Source organism: Pongo abelii, chromosome 1 (genome assembly GCF_028885655.2).
Source record: "Pongo abelii isolate AG06213 chromosome 1, NHGRI_mPonAbe1-v2.0_pri, whole genome shotgun sequence".
Lineage (NCBI taxonomy): Eukaryota > Metazoa > Chordata > Mammalia > Primates > Hominidae > Pongo > Pongo abelii.
The window spans coordinates 166,325,980-166,350,013 of NC_071985.2; the positions used below are offsets into that span (position 1 = coordinate 166,325,980).

The 24,034-nt window shown below is 35.6% G+C and overlaps 2 protein-coding genes across 6 annotated transcripts in view; both read right to left on the reverse strand.

Moving 5' to 3' along the window:
* Positions 1 to 3,941: 3,941 nt before the first annotated feature.
* The window catches only part of DYNLT5 (dynein light chain Tctex-type family member 5), a 31,030-nt gene continuing 10,937 nt past the window's right edge, over positions 3,942 to 24,034 (reverse strand). The window contains exons 3-5 of the mRNA XM_002810723.5: positions 16,889 to 16,980; positions 10,653 to 10,777; positions 3,942 to 9,808 (exon numbers count right to left, since the gene is read on the reverse strand). Of these exons, the coding sequence (XP_002810769.3) occupies positions 9,605 to 9,808; positions 10,653 to 10,777; positions 16,889 to 16,980 (421 nt within the window). The 3' untranslated portion in view covers positions 3,942 to 9,604. The remainder of the gene's footprint in view (positions 9,809 to 10,652; positions 10,778 to 16,888; positions 16,981 to 24,034) is intronic.
* Positions 16,765 to 24,034, reverse strand: part of SGIP1 (SH3GL interacting endocytic adaptor 1) — a 238,033-nt gene continuing 230,763 nt past the window's right edge. For all 5 annotated transcript variants that reach the window (XR_010139702.1, XR_010139638.1, XR_010139729.1 and 2 more), the window contains one exon: positions 16,765 to 16,980. The gene's annotated coding sequence lies outside the window, so the exon portion shown is untranslated. The remainder of the gene's footprint in view (positions 16,981 to 24,034) is intronic.

The window sequence follows — 24,034 nt, forward strand, 5'->3', positions numbered from 1 at the left end:
TTGAAGTTCTTAATAATTTTTTAAGAGTGCAAAGGAGTTCTGAGACTAAAACATTTGAGGACTGCTATTCTATAATATGTATTGCCACTTTTTTATTACATCAATAGATATTCAGATTGTTTTCAGTATTTGCCATTACAAATAAAGATGCAATAAACAACTTTCTTCATATATCCTGATGTACTGACACTTATTTCTGTGTCAGTCCATAGCTTACCAGGTTGCTGGGGAAAGCAGTAAATACATATTTGCATTTTTATTATTTATTTACTATATTCTTATTTATATTTATTAGCTATTATAAATGTATTTATATAATTTAAGTACATGGAGAAACAAAGAAGAAAAATGGAACCTTGTCTCTCAATAAATCCTGTAACTTTTTTTGCAGGGTAAAAAAAGAGAATATATGCATAAGGTAGGAAATGCAAACAGTCCACAGAAGCATAAAATAAATCAAAAGCCTAACTCTCCTTTATTTGGTTCTAAAGTAATAATATAACCCTTATTAAGAGTTTCTTTTAACTTCTGCCGGAAGTAAAAATCATATTTATAATGAATTCATGCGGCGTAACTGCAAATACAGCTAGACAGCGCTATCTATCTATCTATCTATCTATCTATCTATCTATCTATCATCTATCTATCTATCTATCTATCATCTATCTATCTATCTATCTATCTATCTATCATCTATCTATCTATCTATCTATCATCTATCTATCTATCTATCTATCTATCTATCTATCTATCTATCATCTATCTATCTATCTATCTATCTATCATCTATCTATCTATCTATCTATCTATCTATCATCTATCTATCTATCTATCTATCATCTATCTATCTATCTATCTATCTATCATCTATCTATCTATCTATCTATCTATCATCTATCTATCTATCTATCTATCTATCATCTATCTATCTATCTATCTATCTATCTATCATCTATCTATGTAATCTATCTAGTGGATCTATCTCTATAGCATAGACTTTTAACTGTCCACTGAAAATCTCTCCCTCTTGGGCAGACAGCTAGACTACATTTCTCAGCCTCCTTTGTGGTTACGTTTGGTCATGTGACTGAGTTCCAGTCAACTAAATGTGAGTAGTAGTGACATGTGCCACTTCCAAGACTAGTCCATAAAATCCCCACCATCTTGCTTAATGTAACAAGCAATAGCCTTTGAGTTGTTTTACGTTTGAGCCTATTTTTAAGGTAGTAAACCTACTCTAATACAGTATCTACTGAATCTATCATCCTATTTTACACCAAAATGGATTACACACAGTGTCCTACATCTCATTGTTGTTGTTTTATTTAATATATCTTCATATATTTCAATAACATCTCAATATATGTATTTTAAATTTAAACATATAACAAGAGATGACCGTCTAAAAAGTGTGCATTAATTCACATTTCCACTAGAAATTTATGAGAGAGCCTATATTCTCACCCGTCTATGATGCCATTACACTTGCAAAAATTTGGTGAAATTGGGTGACACATTAAACATAATTTTTGGTTTGATTTGCATTCATTTGACTATGGAGTGATCACCTTTTGTATTTATCGGCCACTTGTATTTTCTCTTGTATAAATTAATCTGTCCATATGATTTGCCCATTTTTCTATGTATTTTTCTTATCAAATTTCAAAGCTTTTTATATTAAGAATACTAACTTTTTGACTGCCTTCCAGGTAAAATATTTTCCCCTAGTCTTTTATGTCTTTACTTCATTTAGGATGTCCTTTGACATACAATGTCCGTCTTTTTCTTTTACAGTTTCTGAATTTCCTGCTTTGCTTAGGAAGATCTCCCTTTCCGTGAGGTTGCACAAGACTTCTCCTAAGTTTTATTCTAATAATGTTACTGTTTATCCTTTGAATTTATGTCTAATTCATCCTACATTTATTTTTGCACAGCATGAAGTGGTTAATTTTAATTTTCTCCAGATGGATAGCAAATTTTACCTGCATCATTTATTAAATGAATTATCTTTTTCCCGTAAAAATTTCATGTCACTTTAGTCATATGTTTCCATTATGCTTTGAACTATTATAGTCTGTTTATTCTGTTCACTGATCTATTTAACCTGGGTTAACTCTATCCTATTTTGACTGTGGTAGCTTTGTGGTAAATTTTAATATCTAGTAAGAAAAGTTGCCCATCTCTATAGCTTTTCTAGAAATAATTTTTATGACTATTATGAGACTTATATGCTTCCATATGAATTTGTTATTCTGTACTAAAAAAACTCATTGGAATTACGATTTGAATTGTATTACATGCATACAAATGTAGGAAACATTTACATTCTATGATGTTAAGAATTCCTATTTAGAATATATTACTATAATAACATAGTTTATTTGAAATATTTAAATAATTTTATTTATATAGGTATTATACCTTTTCATTTAAACTTATGCCGGAATTTTTTGCCACCATGAATGAGAAATTTCCTCCATGTGCATTTCTAATTACTTGTTGCAGTGCAAAGAAAAATCTTGATTTTTAAAACATTATCTCCAAGCGCCTTGTCAAGTAATTTTGTTAAGTTTAATAGCTGCTTGACTAATTCATTTTGGATTTTTGAGGTACGCAATATTATCATCTACAATGAAAAGATACTTCTGTCTCTTCTTTTATAGGATTTAAGCTGATTGTTTCATATTCTTGACTTATTACCTTACTCATTATTCAATAATTATTTATTGAGAGAGTAATGTGCCAGGCATGGTTCTGGGTAGTAAGAATAAAGCTGTGAATAGAACAGAAAAAGTACATATTATAATGGATGGCACATGTAAACAGGAGTAATATTAGATTATTATTGATGCTGAGGAGAAAATAAACCATGGAAGGCGGATAGGAAAGCTTGGGTGGGGGGATAAAGGGAATTGAGTTTTAAGCAGGGTGGCCAGGGAAGGCCTCACAGAGAAGGTGATCACTAAAAAAATGTAAATCAAGCTTGTCCAATCTGTGGCCCGTGGGCTGCATGAGGTCCAGGATGATTTTGAATACTGCCCAACACAAATTAGTAAACTTTCTTAAAACATTATGAGTTTTTTTTTGGTGGTTGTTTTGTGTGTGTGTGTGTGTGTGTGTGTGTGTGTTTTAGCTCGTCAGCTATCGTTAGTGTTAGTGTATTTTATGTGTGGCCCAAGACAATTCCTCTTCTTCCAATGTGGCCCAGGGAAGCTGAAAGATTAGACACCCCTGATCTAAATGATAATAATGACAGCAGACATCTCTCCCATGTTCCTAATTGTAATGGAAATGGCTTTAGCATTCACTACTCAGTATGACAGTTGTTGGTTGAAATATGAATAAATAAAACAATAAATAATGAATTAATCTATATTATACATGTATATATATAATATTCATAATTATCTTAAAAGAATTATTCTATTACATATTGCTGAAAGACTTATTTTGTTGGAAATTCTTCTAAATTTCATAAAATACACATTTAATTTTATCAGATGGTATTTTTCTCTTTAGTAAATGTGAAGAGTTCTGTTGATAATCTTTCTTATGTTGAAATGTCTCTATATTCTCAGAATAAATCCATTTGATCATAGTATAACATTCTCTAATACAAGCATTGCATTTAATATTTTATTTAGAATTTTTTATCTGTGTTCATAAATAAAACTGATCTATATGTTTTGTCAATAAAGATTATTCTAGCTTTACAAAACGAAGGCATTATTTGTTCTTTAAAAATCTGGAAGAAAAAAGCTGTAATAGAATCTTTAGCCTCGTGACTTAAAAAAATTCACTGGAGTATAATACACATACAATAAAGTGCATGACTTTTAAGTGAATTTTTACTTATTTGTACACAAATGAATTGTAAAAATATTTCCAGTTATTAATAATCTACTAATAATGAAAAAATTCTCTTTTTTATATACCACTGCACTTTATTTAACATGTTGCTTAGCATATATTTTCATAAACAACATTTATGTTTTTTATAATATCATGTTAATAAATTTTTAAGTAACATTTATGTTTTTTCTGTAATATACTTCAGTGATTTTGCTATCAGGGTTAAGCTAGCTCCATAAAATGAGTTGGAAAGTGGTCCTTCTTTCTTCAATCTCCGAATGTTTAAGATTGATACTATTTCTTCTTTAAATGGGTTGGGATGCAAGCAAGCAATTTAACTATATATTTTTAAAAAATTATTACACCTGTCCTACCAAAGTGCTTGTTATATAACACATTTCCTTAAAGGAAAAAAATAAATATAATTATATAATTAACCAACAACATACAGTTTATTTTCCTTTAGTTTCAAAATGAAATTATGAGTCTTTAAGCTTGATATTTTTCATAGGAATTTAAAAAACTACTTCCCAGCAACCCCTAAACAAATTGGGCTGGATATTCTGTCCTTTTAATAGTTAGATGATTCACCCTCATCATCGTCTGTGGTCAACTTTTCTGATCACAAATGTAAAGTGAAGCTTAGTGCTTCCCGTACTGGTTATACTGGTTCCTTGCCTTGCTAGGTAGGGAAATAGCCTGGTGGGTGGGTGGAAAACCACAAGTTTCAAGTTATATCCTGCACTAAAATTAAAAAAAAAAAAAGTGTACTCAAATTGGCAAGGAAAGAAATTGAGAAGAGATTACAGGAGACTTTAATCAGATAATATATATGTCTAAATAAACCTTTAGTATGTTTATTCTGTGTGAACATACTAGAGGAATATATAAATTCAAATGAGAATTAACAGGATAAAATAGGTGGCAGTAAACAGAAATGTTCAAAGGAATCAAGAAAGTACTGAAGTGAGAGTTAAGACATCTGAATGAAACAAATTTAAAAACAGGTAGACATCAGCCACGAGAAGCTAAATTTGGAGATGTATAGGACTGTATAATAAATGTGGACTTGAGAAGAAATTGTCATTCAAAGAAGGCAGCAGCAGATGATTAAAGGTGATAAAAGAAAAAAATGTAATCTAGGGCATTACATTAGGGTAGTGAGCAGAAATTGCAAAAATATCTGCTCAATTTTTTAGAAAAGAGTTTCTGCAGGAAAAAATTAGAGGTTGAGAGTAAGCATCTACTGTGGGTCAGATATTCTGTGCATACTTTCCCTTTTAGTCGTCATGACAAGACCGTAAGTAGTAATCATAATCATCTTTACCTCTGGGGAAACTAAGTCTCAAGACACTAGCCGCCGAAAACCAAAGTCACACACAGCTAGTAAGGGTGGCAGCTAAAGGAGATTTTTGTCAAACTTATGCTAAAAAAAAAAAAAAAAAAAAGCGACCAAAACCTAACCATCTATATTACAACGCGATTCAAAAGAAATGAATTCAGAAGATAGCTGAGGTGGATGCAACTGGAGAAATGTTTTGCAGATTGGCCTGGCGGACTACTTTGACTGCTTGTGAAAGTAACACATTAGTGGGGATGAGAACTAGATTGCAGAAGGTGAAAGTAGCATAGAAAGAAGCAGCAGAGAAAATCAGAGGTAATGGGTGCAGGCCACTCCTTTAGAAGAATTTTGGGAGCAAAATGCATAGTAAATTATGAATAACTATTTAATGTTGAGTTTTCTTAATATATTTTTGAGTAATATCTAGAAACACAGGTCAAATGACGGTCCCAACAAAGAGTGTGTTCATTCTCTAGGATGGCTACATTTACAAGCTCTAATTTCTCAACCGTTGTTGTTTTTAAAATAATTCCCATATACTGGATAATTCTTAAGAGTTTTTTTTTAATAAAGGAGTTGAACTAGCACTTAATTTCCCAACATATAATCTGTTGGACTCTGTTGGAGGAACCTCCTATTATGTATTTTCTTTAAAGCCATTCTATTAACAATGACAGCAGATGACAGCACTGACACCTCCACTCAAGACGCTAATGTATTTTTGAAAGAACCCTTACATTTTTGTGATGTCTGACAAAATAAATGGATCATCTAGGAATTTTTTTAATGAAGAAAAGAAGGCATCATTTAATTTTAGTTTTGGAAAAAAAATTTCCTATTAATTTTTGAGGGGTGGTTTCCGGTTGATGTTCCCAGAGTTAACTGAATTTTTAGTAATTTGCTATTAGTACTCACTATACTTGCTGAAGATTCTGCTAATGAATATTTTATAAAGCAGGAGGATGTTAGGTCTCAATGTGGATGACTGCCAAGTCCAAACCTCTCACCTTGATGTCATAGCTCAGCTCCAGCCCCACGTTCTCAGCTGCCGGAGGCTAACCGCGTGTTAAAATCACATCATTAACTTAAATTCAACAAGTGCAAAATCAAACTTCATATTTTATTCCTCAAACTCTTCCTGCTGACTTCCTTATGTTTGTTAATAGGCCCATTGAACTAGTGACCCATACTGAAACTTTCAACTGCAATCTTAAGAGCTACTGTATTGAGAGCTTTCTATCAGGAATTATGATGTTAAGAGTTTAGCAAACATATGTATTTAATTCTCACCAAAATCCTATGAGGTAGGTACCAGTATTATCGTTCCTTTACAATGAAGAAGCTGTGGCTTAGTGAGATTAGTAATTTATTTGAGGTCACTTAACTTGTGCCTGGGACAGCAGGACTCAGACCTACATCTGCAAATGTCCAGAGCTCAAAACTTTCAATTGTCTTCATATCGTGTTGGGGTCACTTCTGACTCCTCCTTCCCCTTGCCTACTCATGTAGACCTTGCCCCCATAGTGTCTCATACAACTGTCCTCTCCTTTCCATTTCCAATGTCACTGCCTCTTTCAGCCTCTGTTACCTCTCACCTCCCCAAAGAGTCTTTCTGTTCTTTTCCAACATATTCATCTTCTTAGAGCGTCCATTCATTTATACTGTTAGCCTAATGAAAAACCTTTAATGACTACTCATTTTCTTACCCAGACACTCACAAAGTATTCTTCTAATCTTAGTTCTAACCACTTATCTTCATGAACACTGTATTTTATCCAGCCTAGACTTCCTGTAATCTTCTGCCTGTTGAAATTCTAATCTCTCCTTCACAGTCTAGCTTAAATTTTCTTTCCTTTCATGAAGGTTTCCATGATTCCATTAATTGGATAAAGATATTCTGGATTTTTCTTATGACAACATATTTGAGCCTATACTGTGGTCACTTGTATACTTCTCTTTTCACCCCTATAGGATCCTAGTTCCTCGGGGGTTGAACTGTGTTTGCTATTATCTGTGCAGCTGGGAGTTATGTAGCACAGTGCAATGCACATAATGATAACTTTAAAAGTGAAAAGGATTTTTATTGCTAGGCACTGTCAAGTTATGTGGTCCAAGTCCTCAATATGTCTTCAATCTATTAATAGTAAGGGAAACAAAACTAAAATTCAAAAGTTAGCTAGAGAACTATCAAGAGCTCGACCACGAGAATGATCAGAGGAGAGAGAGAGCAGGAGGCAAGCAATGAATAGAGAAGGACTGAGAGAAAAGGTGAGACCTGAATGTGACCCTGAAAAGTGAAGAAAGTGGCTTAAGTGGGAGGGGGTGTTCCAAGGTAGGAAAGCATGAGTGAAGGTTCTGGAGCAGGGATGGGCATGGCTGGTCTGGGAAGAAGGATGGCACTTTAGGAGAGGAAAAAATACCAGGGAAGTTCAGGGCATTTCAAAGTAAAACAATTCCTTCAAATTTATAGTGTCATTGCTTTAAAAATTTCTCATGATAAGGTTCTGTGTGATAATTTCTTTAAAAATTTCTCATGATAAAGTTCTGTGTGATAACTAGCTTCTCCCAAGTTAGTTGCAAGGAGTGAGTTTTTACTATGTATTCTTATACTGCTGTATAATTGCTAGAATTCATCATTGAGTATCTGAATTACAGTGTGTAGCAATATGCTGGCAAACTGCTTTCTTTTTTGTTTTTTAACTGCCATCATGTTTTGCAGTTTCGATTCTCAACATAGCCTGGGGAAGAGAGTAAGAAATTATCTCATGGATTAGAATTTAGAACTCTAAAAGAAACAGTCATTGTTACAATAGACTTTCTATATGTTAAAGAAGTTTCTTCATTTTCATTTATTCATACAAAATTGTTATATGATTACCCCCACTGTTGTTCCATGAAGGGAGATGTTCACAAATGTATAATGAAAATATGAAGCTCATTTACTTATTATACCTGTAATCTAATCCAGATTGAAAACTGTTCTATGGAGATTGACAAATATTGGTTGTGATAAATTATTACATAGACATATTCCCACTAATGCACTAACAGGAAAAAAATAGTGAAAATTGACAAATTCATTTTGAATAATCACTTTAAAAGCCAGAAAATAGCAGAAGGGAAGGGATTTTAAAAGTATCCATTTTTTACTACCTGTCATTTTTGGGGAAAAGTAAGACACCAAAACATTTTAAAATTAAAGCACTGGCTGGTTTTCCTTTTGCTAAACTCTTTTTGATATGAATGACAAATCATTTTTTCCTTAAGACTATAGCATTGCTAATTTTCTCCATATGTGTACAATTTGTCTTTGACCTTTAACAAATGTCCTCTAGGCAGTCCACTTACCATCCAAGAACAATGCCACAACATCATTTTACTTGCACACAAAGACTTGAAAGCTTCATAAAAATAAATGATCCATGGCGTAAGATACATTAACCAGCAGAATAATAAGCTATTTCAGCCCTGTAAATTTTAGCACCCATCTATTCAAAACCTCACTGGGTCACTTTAGTATTAAATTCATAGGAGTAAAATGGTAAATACACATGCTTTATTTGTTAAGGTGCCAGCTATATATTTTGTGAAAAAGTTTGTTAGCCTAGGATATTTAAAAGCAATGTCTCTTTCCAATAAATGATTTTATGTGTTCCAGACACATTTAGTATTAAGCATCATGTATATTTAATATCACAGTGTCTACTTCAGTGTCCCAGAAAGCCTTTATTCACTTTATAGTTTCCATTACTGAAGAGCCAACATTCGGTTCTCCCACAATTGTGTAAAGTGCAGGCAAGCCACAAGAGCTTCTAGTTTTAGCTTGCAGCCCGTGGGACCACGGTAATTGTTATGAAGCCATTAATTCTACCTCAGCAGTTTCAACTGTCAGGTACATGTAACAATAATTGCACTTAATGAATGCTGCTCAATTTATTAAGCACAAAATGAAAACCAGTATTCTTTTATATGCAGTACTGAGGCATATTATTTATCATTTGTGTATATCATGTTGAATATTCTACTATCATTTATTGGTCAGGGTATATAGCCATAGTTTTTCTAAAGCTTCTTTTTATTAAAAAACAATGCAGGAAATTGTAACACTTTAATTAAAGAATAATTAAAATAATTAGTACCAAAACAAATATTTAATAAGAATCTATGTCTATGGAAAACAATCCAGCAAAACCAAGACCAAGTTCCTGCTTTAGATAAACAAGATTCTTTCTGTAGCTACCCTCCCCTCCCCCAATCTTTACTAGAATATGAAATAATTCAAAAGCTTCCGGTTGCTTGAAATATCAGTGTTGTTTCTTTCTCAAAGTTTTTGGCAGTAAAACTTTTGTGTACAGACATACAGCCTGCCTCAGAATTTTCAAAAGTAAGAGCTAAATTTATTATTTTCAATCACTCTAGGTAAACTGCATAGACATTTGCAAGAGCAAAGAGAGAAGAATTTCTGAAAACATAAGATGAAAAGGTATCATTTTTAGGATCCCAGAGGCATCTGCTTCCAATAAGTACGCTCTGCCTGTTCACTTGTCCAATGTGAACAATCACAATTAGTTTATACCGTGGAATCATCAAGTCCTTCACCTGGGCTTTAATAACCTAGAAATTTAAAACAAGGGAGGGTCTTCATTCAGCTACATTGAAACTCAAAAGTATTAACCTTTGTTATAAATATAAGGGATTTAATTTAATAGCATGATGCATTGTAGATACTTTGAGTAATTGTTGTAGAACCGTAACTATGATTCCCTTCAAGCATGGTCCTCTTGAGATAGAACATTCAGGGACAAAATTTTAACACCAGCAATAAATCTACCTTTTCTAAGATACATGAAATAATTATAATCCAGAGCACAGAATTTAATAAATTACATTCTTTGAAAATCTATGTTAAGATGGCTTCATGTCAAAGAATGTTGGCATTGGAGTTACACTGCCTTGTTCATGTCTAATTAAGGAACCATACATCTGGAGTCTCCTGTAATATAATTAATCATTAATGTTTATTAAAGAGTTTGTTATCAAAAAGAAAGTAGAGGAAACCTTGATGAAGTGCAGCCCTGGGGTTTGTAAAAATAGAATGTGCTTAAAGACCACGATGTCTGTATTTGATGGCACTCAAAGAAGCTGCCTTAATGAAGAGAAAATAATCATTAAAATATTGTATCTTTTACAATAAACACTTTTATAAATGGGGCAGTTTTATACACTTTTACATAATGCATGCAAATGATGCACATGATTGTTTTAGACAAAGGCTTTATGTATACACACACACACACACACACACACACACTCATATATGTAGAATATGACCTAATTATAAATATGCATTTTGACCATTACTGCAAATTAGTTCCCCTCATCAAAAAAGTAGAGGGTTTGTTGTACTTTAGCAAATATTCTAGCTATTGTTAACACTTTGGGCAAATCACACATGTACCTCAGAAATGGTTTTAGTCATCTGTCTACAGAGCTCTGGATCATATTCTTCTACTTGTAGATAGCTGGTTAATACATCTTTCAAAATATGATTGACAGTGACCACAGGAAAATGTTTGGGAGGACCTGAAAATACACATAAAATTTATTTCTAAAAAGTAATTTCAAATCACACCCACCCACCCCATAGGCTAATCAAAAGAGTATGGAAACATGGAGGGATTTAGTCTTCTGGGTGGACTCTATTAAAAGAAACAAGTGGCTCTAATTAGGTTTCCTGTCAAGTGCTCTGAGAGAGGACAAGAAGACAATATTTTCATACATTTATGCGACTATCTCAAAAGTGTGTTCAATACTGCTGGGGTTTGACCTTGAAAGTCTCTTCCTTCTCAGTAAACTATCGCAAGGACAAAAAACCAAACACCGCATGTTCTCACTCATAGGTGGGAATTGAACAATGAGAACACATGGACACAGGAAGGGGAACATCACACTCTGGGGACTGTTGTGGGGTGGGGGGAGGGGGGAGGGATAGCATTAGGAGGTATACCTAATGCTAAATGACGAGTTAATGGGTGCAGCACACCAGCATGGCACATGTATACATATGTAACTAACCTGCACATTGTGCACATGAACCCTAAAACTTAAAGTATAATAATAATAAAATAAAAAAAAAAAAAAAGAAAGTCTCTTCCTTCCCAGGCCCCATTGTTATGGACATACTTCAAAGTCTCAACAGCTTTCTAACTGGCTCTCTACCTCTTATATCTCCCGCTCCAATCTATCTACCAGATCTTAAGTGACATTCCCCTTAGCGAGGTCTAAGTTGTGATTCCCTACGGCCCCTTCTCCTGCAACCACAGTGACCCTCTTGTGGACTGCTCCAGCCTCACAGGCTCCATCTGTCTATAAAGGTGCTCCTGTGTCTTTACTCTTGCTCTTTAGTTTTCAAATGGAATACATTTCCCCATCTTGTTCATCTGAGAAACAGCCACTCATGTTTCAAGACCATCTCAAATGTCTTCTACTCCAGGTAGCACTCTACCTCCTCTCAGGTAAAAGTGTCCCTCCTTTCCACACACTGGGTCCCCGCTGCCATCCTGGCTCCTAATCCACTTGATATTGGCTAAAGTATACCTGCGTTTCCAGTGAAATGGTAAGCAAGCTCAGATTTTATCCTCCTCAGAGTCTAATACAATGCTAAAGGCGTAAGAAATTTTTAATGTATGATTTCTGAATTTAAATAGAATTAAATTTTATAGATAATAATCATTATATATGATATATGATTGTATATTGTATACATATATAATAATGAATACTTTTTATTAAGCTTTTGCTACATGTCAGGCAGTGTGATAAGCACTTCATATTACCTTATATAGTCTTCCAATAGATCTCTGAGGTGAATCTCACTGTTATCTCCATTTGGCAGGTGGGGAAACAGAGATTTAAATACATTGAGTAACCTGCCCAGAATCACACACAGAGGCAGAGCTGGGCTGCACACCCAGGGTTATCTGATGCTAGAGCTTATATCCTCGACCACATTTCATCCACGTTCAGAGGAGAAGCTTCAAATAAATCTTCTTTATCCTGCATCCCAGGAATATTAGCCATATCATCACTTTGGTCATATACTAATGTCATTGCATGACGTGAACATGTGCCCAGGGCCTGGCATACAGAAGCCCAATCATTATTTGTAGAATTGGTAAAGATGAAGGAATGAGATCAAGAATTCTATTCAATTCTCTTTTAATAGATGTCAATATCTATTAATAAGTGTTTGTTTGTGATGACTGTATCTGTCAGGGTCAAAGGAAACATATGGCACCCCATAGTTAAAATAATTCCAGGAGGAAGTTCTGAGTGGGCTGTAGAAAATCACAAGGGATAGTGCAGTACCCCTCAGCCAGTGAAAGTAAGGTTGTCAGCCCACCCCCCACCCCAAGATTGGGGAATAGAGGAAGAGCTTTTAATAGATCCCAGAAGGGTCATGTGGAGAGGGCTCCCTTGGGAGCAGTTTCTGTCCTTTGGTTGAGGAATGTAACCAGGCCGTGATGAACTCACAGGCAGGAGCCAGGGAAATAAACAGCTCCACCTCACACTTCTCACTCCCTCTGCCTCTCTGCTGAGGTTTCCCATTGGCTGAACTTAACCAGGTTACAGCCTCTGACTGCAGTTCAGTTAGGTGAGCCTCTTGAGGTTCTATAAATGGTTATTTTTATTTTGATGATAATATAGAAATAGCTGAATTCCATTTAAATCGTGGAAGGGTGGGGGTGGAGAGTGAATCTAGATAGGTAAAGTGGTTCTTAAAGATCTCCCCCATCATCTCCTGCGAACCCAAGCCTAGGGCATGGTTGATTAACCCAGGGGTGACAATGCTCTGGGCCAGGACAATGAGAGTCTTTTCTTGGAATTTTTATTTTAAACTGCAAGTAGGAAAAAAGAGTCAGCCTCTTTCTGGTGGCAAAAGTTACCATGTGACTCTGAGGACCTGCTGGAGGCCATGTTTTTTATGGTGGAAAGGAGGCCAGGCCACCAAAAGAGAAGAAAGTGCACATAGGTTAGTGCTGGAAAGAGGGTCCTGGTGGCACTTGAGTCTGTTTCCAGTAGTTCCCGTTGTACAGTGCTACCAATGTCCTTTAGACACTTTGCTTAGATTAAAAAAAAGTCATTAACCAGATCCTGTTTTGAAAATACTTTGAAATATGGTAATGAAATATTCTTTTCTTACTTCTTTGTTACCTTTCCCCTAAACATCCAGAATCATCCATCAATGTTCAGTTTCTGACTTCTGAAATAAGCTCCTAAAACTACTTTCAGAGTAAACTGATGTGAATGGCAAAGCTTTTCTTCTTTTTTTTGAGATTTTTTTTTCCTTAAGAGAAAAAACATGTTTTAGAAATCAAAAGGCAAAGACCTGAAGGATCAGGACAAAAAAAATTTTAAAAGCAAACAAAACTTGTCCTTAAAAAATAGATAAAGATAAGTTTACTTAACGTATGTGGGCCGCCACTAACGCGCACTGGGGTAATAATAATAATTACTACATATTTTTTTGTTAGAATTAAATGAGACAATATATTGAATATGTTTAGAACAGTGCTTGTCACACAATAAAACACTCCTTAGATAAGTGATCTTATTAGTGTTATTGCTGTTATTGTAGTTATTGCATGCTGAAGGAAGAATTGGGGATTTACCTCGCTGAGAAGGCAGCAAGATGAAAGAGGACGTAAGTCAGAAGACAGTGAGGCCTGTGGGGTTAGGAAGGACCCCATGGGGTGTTGTAAAATCAATGCTGAGAGATTGACAGGGTCTAAGAAAACCTGCCATAGAGACAGGGCCTGAGCACTTCATGGAAGCTGAACTCAAATAATCTCTCTCTTTCTCTCTCAATATTTTGGATCTACTTTCTACTGTGCTGGCTTCATTCTCAAGGCAGGCTGTCTTGATGTGGTAGCAAAGATGGCCGCCAATCTAGTTTGGCTTGGTGATCGCAGTCCATGTTTGCAAACAACCAGGTGCCACTATACTCAGTTCCAGAAAAAGTCCAGTGGAAAACTTATTCCATAATTAATATGAAGTTACAATGAATATCATGGAAGGCTTTTATTCTTAGTGATCTATAGTAAGGTCCTTGAGTCAGTCACTTTCAGGAGTAGTAACATGATGAATGGAGAGATTTAAACATATTATATCATTTGAGTCTCATAGCATCCATACGATGTATAGACTATTATCCCTATTTACAAGTGAAGACACTGAGATTCGATAATGCTAAATACCTTGCTCAAGGAATTAGAAAAATTAGTATTCAAATTCAGATACGACAGATGCCACAGCCTGCATTTTCTTTTATATTTGTTTTAGTAATTAATGAGAAATATGTAAATGGTATTTTATTATAAGAAACGCAGTTTCCTTTTCTGTTCCCTTTTTTCCTCTCATGAATTATACTCATGTTTCATCTCATTTTTTGTAGCTGTAATTATTTACATAAATGCTCTCATTTAAGATGTGTTTAGATGATGCAAACACTATTGAACAGAATGAAAAATTAATTAAACATAATAGTGCTGGTGATTGGCTGATATTTCCCTCTACTTTTCTGGCCAGTATTACATTGTAAAGATATGATAAACTATTTACCAAAGTCCCACTGATATAGTTAGGATATTTGTGCCCTTCAAATCTCATATTGAAATGTGATCCCCAGTGTTGGAGGTGGGGCCTGGTGGGAGGTGTTGGGGCCAGGAAGGTGGATCCCTCATGAATGGCTTGGTGCTGTCCCAGCGGTAATTACTGAGTTCTTGCTCTATAGTTCTCCCTCTATTAGTTCACACGAGAGCTGGGTGTTTGAAACAACCTGGCACCTCTCTTGTTCCCTCTCTTGCCATGTGACATGCCAACTCTCCTTCCCTTCTGCCATGCCTAAAAACTTACTGAGGTCTTACCAGAAGCAGATGTTGGCACCACACTTCCTGTATAGTCTCTAGAACCATGAGCCAAATAAACCTGTTTTCTTTATAAATTACAGTCTCAGGTATTTCTTTATAGCAATGGAAAAATGGACTAATATACCCACAAAATACCTTTCATATGTGAAATAAACCCAGAAACAAGTAGAAATGGAAACACAGTTTTGATTAAGTATTAATAAAATGGCTGGTTGAATGCTATAAAATGTGAATTGTCAAGCATAAAATACTTTAATTATTAAAAAATTCACATAGACTATTGTAGGAAAATACAGGTATATTTCATCTATACTAAGCTTTTTCTAAAATTACTTTTCTAATGTGGTTCATACTCAGTACTTCTAAAACTGATAAGATGCTTTGAGAAAACAAGTTGCAAAAAATATCCTTATGTAGAAACACAGAGATTCACATTTCACCTGCCCTATCTTGTTGAAATTTGATTCAAACCCTTCCAGCATGCACAGTTCAAAGTCATAGACACCCCATGGCTAAAAACTTTTAGTTGCAAGTGAGGGAAAACCTGACCCAAACTTAGCTTGCCTAACTGAAAAGTTAAAGGGTAGCCAACTGGATTTAGGACTCAAATAATGACATCAGGATTCTGTTGTTTTCTCTCAGTTTCAAGTCAGGGCAAGGCGGCAGATACTGCCAGAGCCCCTATATTCCTTCAAGTTTCAGGGCTTTATGCTCTTCTGCAACAGGCCAAACAACATTTTTTGATCTCAAAGGCTTTGGTTGGATTGACCATGGTTATATGCCATCCTAGAATCAGTCACTGCTCTATCTATAAAGCCAGTGCCAGCTTCATCAGAATGCTAGAATCAAAAGTGGTGATGATGGTGGAATTTCAAAGGAAATTTAGTAAGGTTACCAGAGAAGTATAAAAGTATATTGGATGGCAGGAATATTAGCTGTCCACCACAGGCACTGTGAAAATACCAGTAGATTGGCTAATTATGGAGCCGGGTAATCCATGTAGTCTTGGGGATTCCTATAGAAAACTGGCTACAAGGCCAAAGGGGACATGCTGATGGTCTATAATTTTCTTGGGGTTAACTGGCCACAGATGGAATCACCTCGGCCCATAGAGTCTTTCTTTGCCCCTTGGTAAATCTCTGTGGAATTTCTATATAGCAGTAATTATATATGAATTCAGGTAATAGTGGGCAGGTACACGTTTAGAGAAAACAAGTGGGTCTATGAGGAAACAGGGATGGGAAAAGATATTTGCCATGGACTCCACCTGGGAGTATAGGGGCAGGTGCAAAGATCTTTGTTTTCAAAGACTCAAAACCTCAATGGTAATGGATAAACATCTCTGTCAACAGGGGACTATGAGTCATTTGCCTTTGCTTTGAGGTTTTTTTTTCCTTCACCTAATAACACTGATTGGTTTTGTTGGATAAAACATCAATACTTATCTCTTTCATTTAAGTCATATCTCTCTATGTACCCAGAAATACTCAGTGAATTTGTTAAGTCAGTAGTATACTGTATTCATCAGTGCCACCCAGTGAATTGTTTGGCATTTGGGAAACATTAGTAAAGAAAAGTAAGACGGCAAGTGTTGTTACCTTTTTGCTGAGGAAGAAACTAAAGCAACATCAAATCACTCAATTCATTAAAGTCTCTTATATTGTGCTAGAACTGAAGGCAATGCCAGGTTATCAAATATCATTTTTAAGAGCATCGGTCACCAATTTAGAAGTTTAAAATAGGAGTGAGAGATAAAAGAACACACCCAACTGATAGGTGTTTTCCATCTGAACTGTAAGGCGAGAGACATCATCACGCTGACTAGGTTCATCCATATAAGACACAGTACTCGTAGAACTAAAAACAAGGGAGAAAACACATTTTAGTCATTATTATAACAATAATAACAAAATACAATATTGCTTTAAGCTAAAATGTTACAAAGATGAAGTTTTCTCAGAAAATTTCAAGTAAGTCCTACGTAAATATCCTAGTGGCATATTGAAAGTCCAAAACATTTTAGAGATGGAAATATTAAGATGCAGAGGAGTTATTTGGAGCAGGTCTCAATGTGACGGCTGAAGCCCAGGGCAGTTACCCAGGTCATCAAATTATCCAGAAAGCAATCCTGGGTTGATGTATGTGTATGGGGTAACAGTACATACTTCAAAATCCATTGCCAATCGTGTCTCCACCACTGATATAAAGCCTCTCCTCAAAGTAGACAAAGCTCACAAACAGGGCTGGGGGACATATGAGGAAGCTTAAAATGTTGGGAGACAACTCTGTATACACACGGAGTATTATAAAGAGTTCACTATTATATGTAGTTCACAAAACCCCTTTAGTATGAAAAAGAAAAATGAGAAACTCATCTACGTGGTAAAGGAAACCACAATTCACCAAAACTATAATAAATTAATAAGCATCAATCGGCCTTTTCAACATCGAAAAAGGGGTTTGGTTTCGTTATCAAGGCAATATGAGCTTATCCTGGTGCTAAACACGGGACCCAAGAAAAGAGGAGCCCCCAGTGTCTCTCCAGCACTACTTAATTCAATTTAGTTCAGAGGAAATTCAGCTGTAACTAATGAAGGTCTCAGAACGCTGCACCCTCAATTTTCTCCACCTGTGAAAATGAACGTTAAGACAGATGTCATTTCAAAGGGGAGGATATAATAGCATGTGTGTGTGTGTGTGCGTGTGTGTGTGTGTGTGTTCAGAGTGACCACTTTTCTAAGCAGGCTATGTTTTTGCTTTAATTAAACAAAAAAGAGTTATTTGCTTTTAATCTTTGGGGATCTTTTTTCTTGCAAGGAATTTAAAATACTTAGTTCTACGCTGTTTGGAATTAATGAACTTCTTGCAAATTGATATTTTAAGAAAATCACGGGTAATCTATTTTTAAAAATCCTTTAATGCAATACAACTTACATGATAAATTAGGGTTTACCCACTCAGCCCGAGAAAATGATGGAAGAAATTCTGGCTGCTTTTCTCATGGTGGATTTCTGGATGAGTGACTTAATCTTTATTCTTATAGCACCTGCCTTCCTCAATCTACTGCTGCCCTTTGAAGTAGCAACCAACCTGTTTGGCCACACTGGCTGCAGGTGTTGTGGGCAATGCCAAAGATGATTACTGCTGCTTAAAAAACCCAATGTTACATAAAACCCTTGATTCTAAGATAAGCCAGTCTGCCCCACTACTATATATGCTACTTTTAACTTTGTAAAACATTTCCCATAAATTATCTCATTTTACTTTCACCATATCCTTTGAGGTAAGTAAAAGATTCATTATTCTACCCATTTCAGAGATAAAGGGAATGAGGCAAAGGGCTTAAGGTACGTGTATAAAAGGCAGGCAGACAGATTTCAAATGTCCTGTTTACCTCTTAGTGACAAAGTCCCAAGTATGATTATAACTGACAGAATGAAAATAGGGGCAATGAAATAATTAATCACTGCAATTAAAACTTACTTGCACAAACATACAGAAGATATTCATAAAAACTCAATTTCTTTTCTACTGAACACCATATTAAAAATTCATGGAGAAGAAGAGGTGGTGCAAAACTTAAATTAGCTGGAGTGAAAAGTCCAAGACAAAAAAGCAAATAAGGATTTTTATAAACTGTCTTCACTATCAGTTACTGAAGATGGACAATCAGTGCACTTAATATTATTATCATTATGAAACAGGTAAATGTCATAAGGGCAGCTTAAAAATCCCACTGGTTGAAGATTGGTGTGCAAATAGAAAGTTTTGCAGATTGACTTTTTTTGAGTTATTGTAGATGAATTTGTTCAGTGCCCTTTTATTTCCACAGTAATCATATAAACAGTGTAAGCTCATTTTAAAAATTCAAAACATACAGAAAAACATAGAGAAGAAAGTAAAATAACAAAAAATCATTAACCCCAGTGGTTCTCTAACCCCTGTTAACATTAAGAAAATCATCTCAGACATTTGATTTTACATATGGGCTCATATTATAGATGCTTTCAAAAATTTAAAATGTATCATGGATAACTTTCCATGTCAATAAATAGCAAACAATACTTTAAATATCAAGACAGTACTTAATATATGCATATTCTGAATTTCATTTAACCATTTATCATCCATGCCTTTTAGGCTATTTCCAATATTCTACTATTATAAAGAAAATTGTGATGAGCATTGTGTCAGGGACTCTTATTTCCTTTCTAAAGTTGTTCTTTCCTTCTTCCTTGGTGACGGAATCCTACGTTTGTAGGAATATTCCTGTGCAGACTAAAGACAAATTCTGTCTCTTTTTGTGCTCTTGTGGCTTACGTGGCTTATGAGTGAATGAGATGTAAGTGGAACTGTTGTGTGGAAATTCTGAGAGGTTCCTCAAAAGAACTAGTGCAGCCTATAGGAGCCTGTTTCAACCCTTCTTGGTGACTGGAATGTGGACATTCCAGAGCTCAGCACTATCCTGGGTCTTGAGGTGACCTCGTAGATTACAGATAAGAAAGAAGCCTCTGAACTTCCTCTCTTCAGACTTATTTTATGTAAGAGAAAAATAAATTTCTATTTTGTTCAAACTCATGTTTATTATTATATGCAGCAGTAGATCTAACTGGTAGAAAGTCTAACTAATACAGAGTTTGCTACCTGGAAGTGGGATGCTACAAGTAATCAATAAATCATAAAACTTGGGGCTGGAAGTGGTGGCTCACGTCTGTAATCCCAGCACTTTGGGAGGCCGAAGTGGGCAGACCACTTGAGGCCAGGAGTTCAAGACCAGCCTAGGTAACATGGCAAAACCCCATCTCTACTAAAAATATATTTTAAAAAATTAGCTGGGAGTGGTGGCACACACCTGAGATCCCAGCTACTTGGGTGGCTGAGGCACAAGCACGGCTTGAACGGAAGGTGGAGGTTGCAGTGAGCCGAGAGCATGCCATTGCACTCTAGCCTGGGCAACAGAGCAAGACTCTGTCTCAAAAAACAAAACAAAACAAAAACCACTAAAAACCCATAAAACTTGGAATTAGTTTTAGAAAGGAACTGGGGCTTTGAGGAGTAAATTTTCAACATTTTGCTGGAAACCTGGTAATTCTTTTTTGAAAAAAACGATTATTTCAGGTTAGGGGGTACATGTGAAGGTTTGTTATATAGGTGAACTTGTGTCACGGGAGTTTGTTGTACAGATTATTTAATCACTCAGGTACTAAGCCCAGTACCCAATAGTTATCTTTTCTGCTCCTTTCCCTCCTCCCACCCTCCACCCTCACGTAGGCCCCAGTATCTGTCCTTCCCCTCTTTGTGTTCATCAATTCTCATCACTTAGCTCCCACTGATAAGTGAGGACATGTGAAGCCTGGAAATTCTTAACATGCAGAGGGAAAATAATTAGTCTATTGCTTTCTGTGCCTTGGAAGGCTGACTATGCCTCAATTAAGACTACAACGTCACAAAAAAAGTATAGGAAATGTTCACTTTTTAAAACCTGTGTTTATGGTATTATAAAATCTGAGATCTGATAGTTCCCACATTAGAATGAGATGGGTTAGAAAAAGGGAGAGAGCCAAAAAGAAGAAAAAGTTGAATGGAAAAAATAAGATATTTATTCCTTGAGGAAAGAAAAAAGGAAAAGAGAAAATATTTAAAATGCTTGCAGGTATGGGCAAATAGCATTAAACCAGAATATGGGCTTGGCAAATTTTTAGAAATAAAACAGTTTCATGTTTTAAAATTGGGGAATTGCCAATATCATTCAGAATACTGGTTTAGAAAAACCTGGGCATATTTTCTATTGATAAACAGCTTCACTCAAATCCTTTGAAATCTTTAAAGATAAATATGTGAGACACCCAAAAAGTAAATTTATAATTTTAATTACCAGTGCTATATACCTGGTGCAATACATTTTTGGGGTATCTATCACAATATTACACATGGATGGGTTTCAATTGTCTATCATCAGACTTTCCCTAGTTTACAATGACAACCCTTCTAGACACATGATCTCATTGTAAAGTGAATGCTACAGTTTTATTTTTTAAATATAAAAAATGTTCTTGCCATCTATGTGTTTTACCAGCTTGTTGGCATTTATGGAGAAAAAAATTCAATTGGCAAAACATGTCCCAGAAAGTTATAAAGTTTTAGAAAGAAAGGTAGATGAAAAGTAATGTAATAAAAGAAAGTCTGGCGCAAACCACTGGTGAGAACACTTAACAAACTAATTAATATTATTGCAGATGGAAGAGTAACAATTTGTAATTCAATGAAAAATTCAGTGAATTTCTGAAACCACATGTGCTATTGCTGAGTACAGACAGCCTGCATACAGAAGTAGCTGCATGAAATTGGTCCAGAACAACAAAAGTAATCCTCCTTATATGTACCTGGCTGACACTGGAAATGCACCATACTAATCCAATAGTATGCATTCTGATTATTTGCAGGAAAAGGACAAAAAAAATTAGTTAAGAAGTTATAGCCTGTAGTCCCAGCTGCTTGAGAGGCTGAGGCCGGAGAATTGCTTGAACCTGGGAGGTGGAGGTTGCAGTGAGCCGAGATCACACCACTGCACTCCAGCCTGGGCAACAGAGCAAGACTCCATCAAAAAAAAAAAAAAAAAAAAAAAAAAAAAGAAAAAGAAAAAGAAAAGAAAAGAAATTAGAACATATTTACTCTTTAATGAAATTCATTTTTTCTTAAAAACCTCTTGCAAATTTGCTTTCTGACCAGTCTTTGAATTACATAGATAAACACAAGGCGTGTCTTTTATTATGAGAGTTAGAGATGGTAACAATAATTTCAGTTAATTCTCATCAGCCACAATAGCATCTAATTATTATTGAGAACTCATTTCCATACATTTTCAAAGTTATTATTATTATACCTAGATGTTTTGAAGCTGCAGGAAGAGATAATATTGAATGCATAACTGGCCTTAGAGACATTAAAGTAGTATCTTTAAAGGTCAGAATATCATCTTTTCTTTCTATTTGTAACCACGAAATGCCTGGAACCACCATATTTATAAATATAGTATCATTTAAGTGTGTCTTTTTCGGAGGGGGGATAAGCTGTTACTAAAATCATGTGCTGCCTCCCAGTGGTGATATTTCAGAGTGCACAGAGAAAAACAAGGTCTTCAGGGTATAAATTTGTACATTTGTACTTTCCATTTTTCTTCATTCTTTCAACAAATATTTATTGCCCACAACATGTCAGGCACAGTGGGAAGTACTGGTAACACAGATAAAAATAAGAGCCCTTCTGCTTAAAAAACAGGATGTAGAATATGAGAATAAATATGCATAGAAACGCCTTTACTTGGGAACTTTCCACCTAAGACTATTCATGGATATTTTTATGAGTGTTATGCTCAAGAGCAAAGCATACCAACTTGTCCCCAGCAGTAGATGATGTTATTTGTCTGGTAAGGTAAGTTAGTTTTGCAGTTATTTAGTTTATTCCAAATTTGCTGGATTTTTATGCACAGGCATATCTCATTTATTGTGACTCACTTTATTCTGCTTTGCACACAATGTGTGTTTACAAATTGAAGGTTTGTGGCAACCTTGCATTGAGCACATCTATCAGCATTATTTTTCCAACAGCATGTGCTTACTTCATGTCTCTATGTCACATTTTGTTAATGCTCGCAATATTTTAGACTTTTTCATGTTACATCTGTTATGGTGATCTATGATCAGTGATATTTTATGTTACTATTGTAATTGGTTTAGGGTGCCACAAACTGTATCCATATAGAGCAGCTGACTTAATTGATAAATGTTATGTGTGTTCTGACTTCTCCACTGACCAGCCATTTCCCATCTCTCTCTCTTTGGGTCTTCCTATTTCCTGTGACACAACAATATTGAAATTAGGCCAATTAATAACCCTACAGTGGTCTCTAAGTGTTCATGTGAAAGGAAAAGTCCCATATCTCTCACTTTAAATAAAAAGCTAGAAATAACCAAGCGTGGTGAGGAAGGCATGTCAAAAGCCGAGATAAGCTGAAAGCTAGGCCTTTTGGGCCAACAATTAGTCAAGTTGTGACTACAACTAAGTAGATTTTTTGTTTGTTTTTGTTTTTTTTGAGACAGAATCTCACTTTGTCACCCTGGTTGGAGTGCAGTGGTATGATCTTGGCTCACTGCATCCTTAAACTCCCAGGCTCAGGTGATCCTCCCACCTCAGTCTCCCAAGTAGCAAGGACTACAGGTGCACACCACCACACCTGGCTAATTTTGTTTTAATTTTTTGTACAGACAGAGTTTTGCCATGTTGCCCAGGCTGGTCTCGAACTCTTGAACTCAAGTGATACACCCACCTCAGCCTCCAAAGTGCTGGGATTACAGGTGTGAGCCACTGCACCTGCCTGAAAAGTTCTTGAAGGAAATTAAAAGTGTCACTTCAGTGAACAAATGAATGATAAGAAAGCAAAACAACCTTATTGCTGATATGGAGAAAGTTTTAGTGGTCTGGATATAAGATCAGACCAGTCACAAATTCTCTTAAGCCAAAGCCCAATCCAGAGCAAGGCCCTAACTCCCTTCACTTCCATGAAAGCTAAGAAAGATGAGGAAGCTATGGAAGAAGTTTGAAACTAGCAGAGGTTGGTTCACGAGGCTCAAGGAAAGAAGCCATCTCTGTAACATAAAAGCGCAAGGTGAAGCAGCAAGTGCTGATGTAGAAGCTGCAGCAAGTTACCCAGAAGATTTAAGATCATTGGATAAGCTAAGATCATTGATGAAGGGGCTACAATAAGCAACAGATTTTCCATGTAGATGAAACAGTCTTCTTTCAGAAGATGCCACCTAGGGCTTTTATAGCTAGAGAGAGGTCAATGCCTGGCTTCAAAGCTTCAAAGGACAGACTGACTCTCTTGGTAGTGGCTAATGCAGTTTGTGCCTTT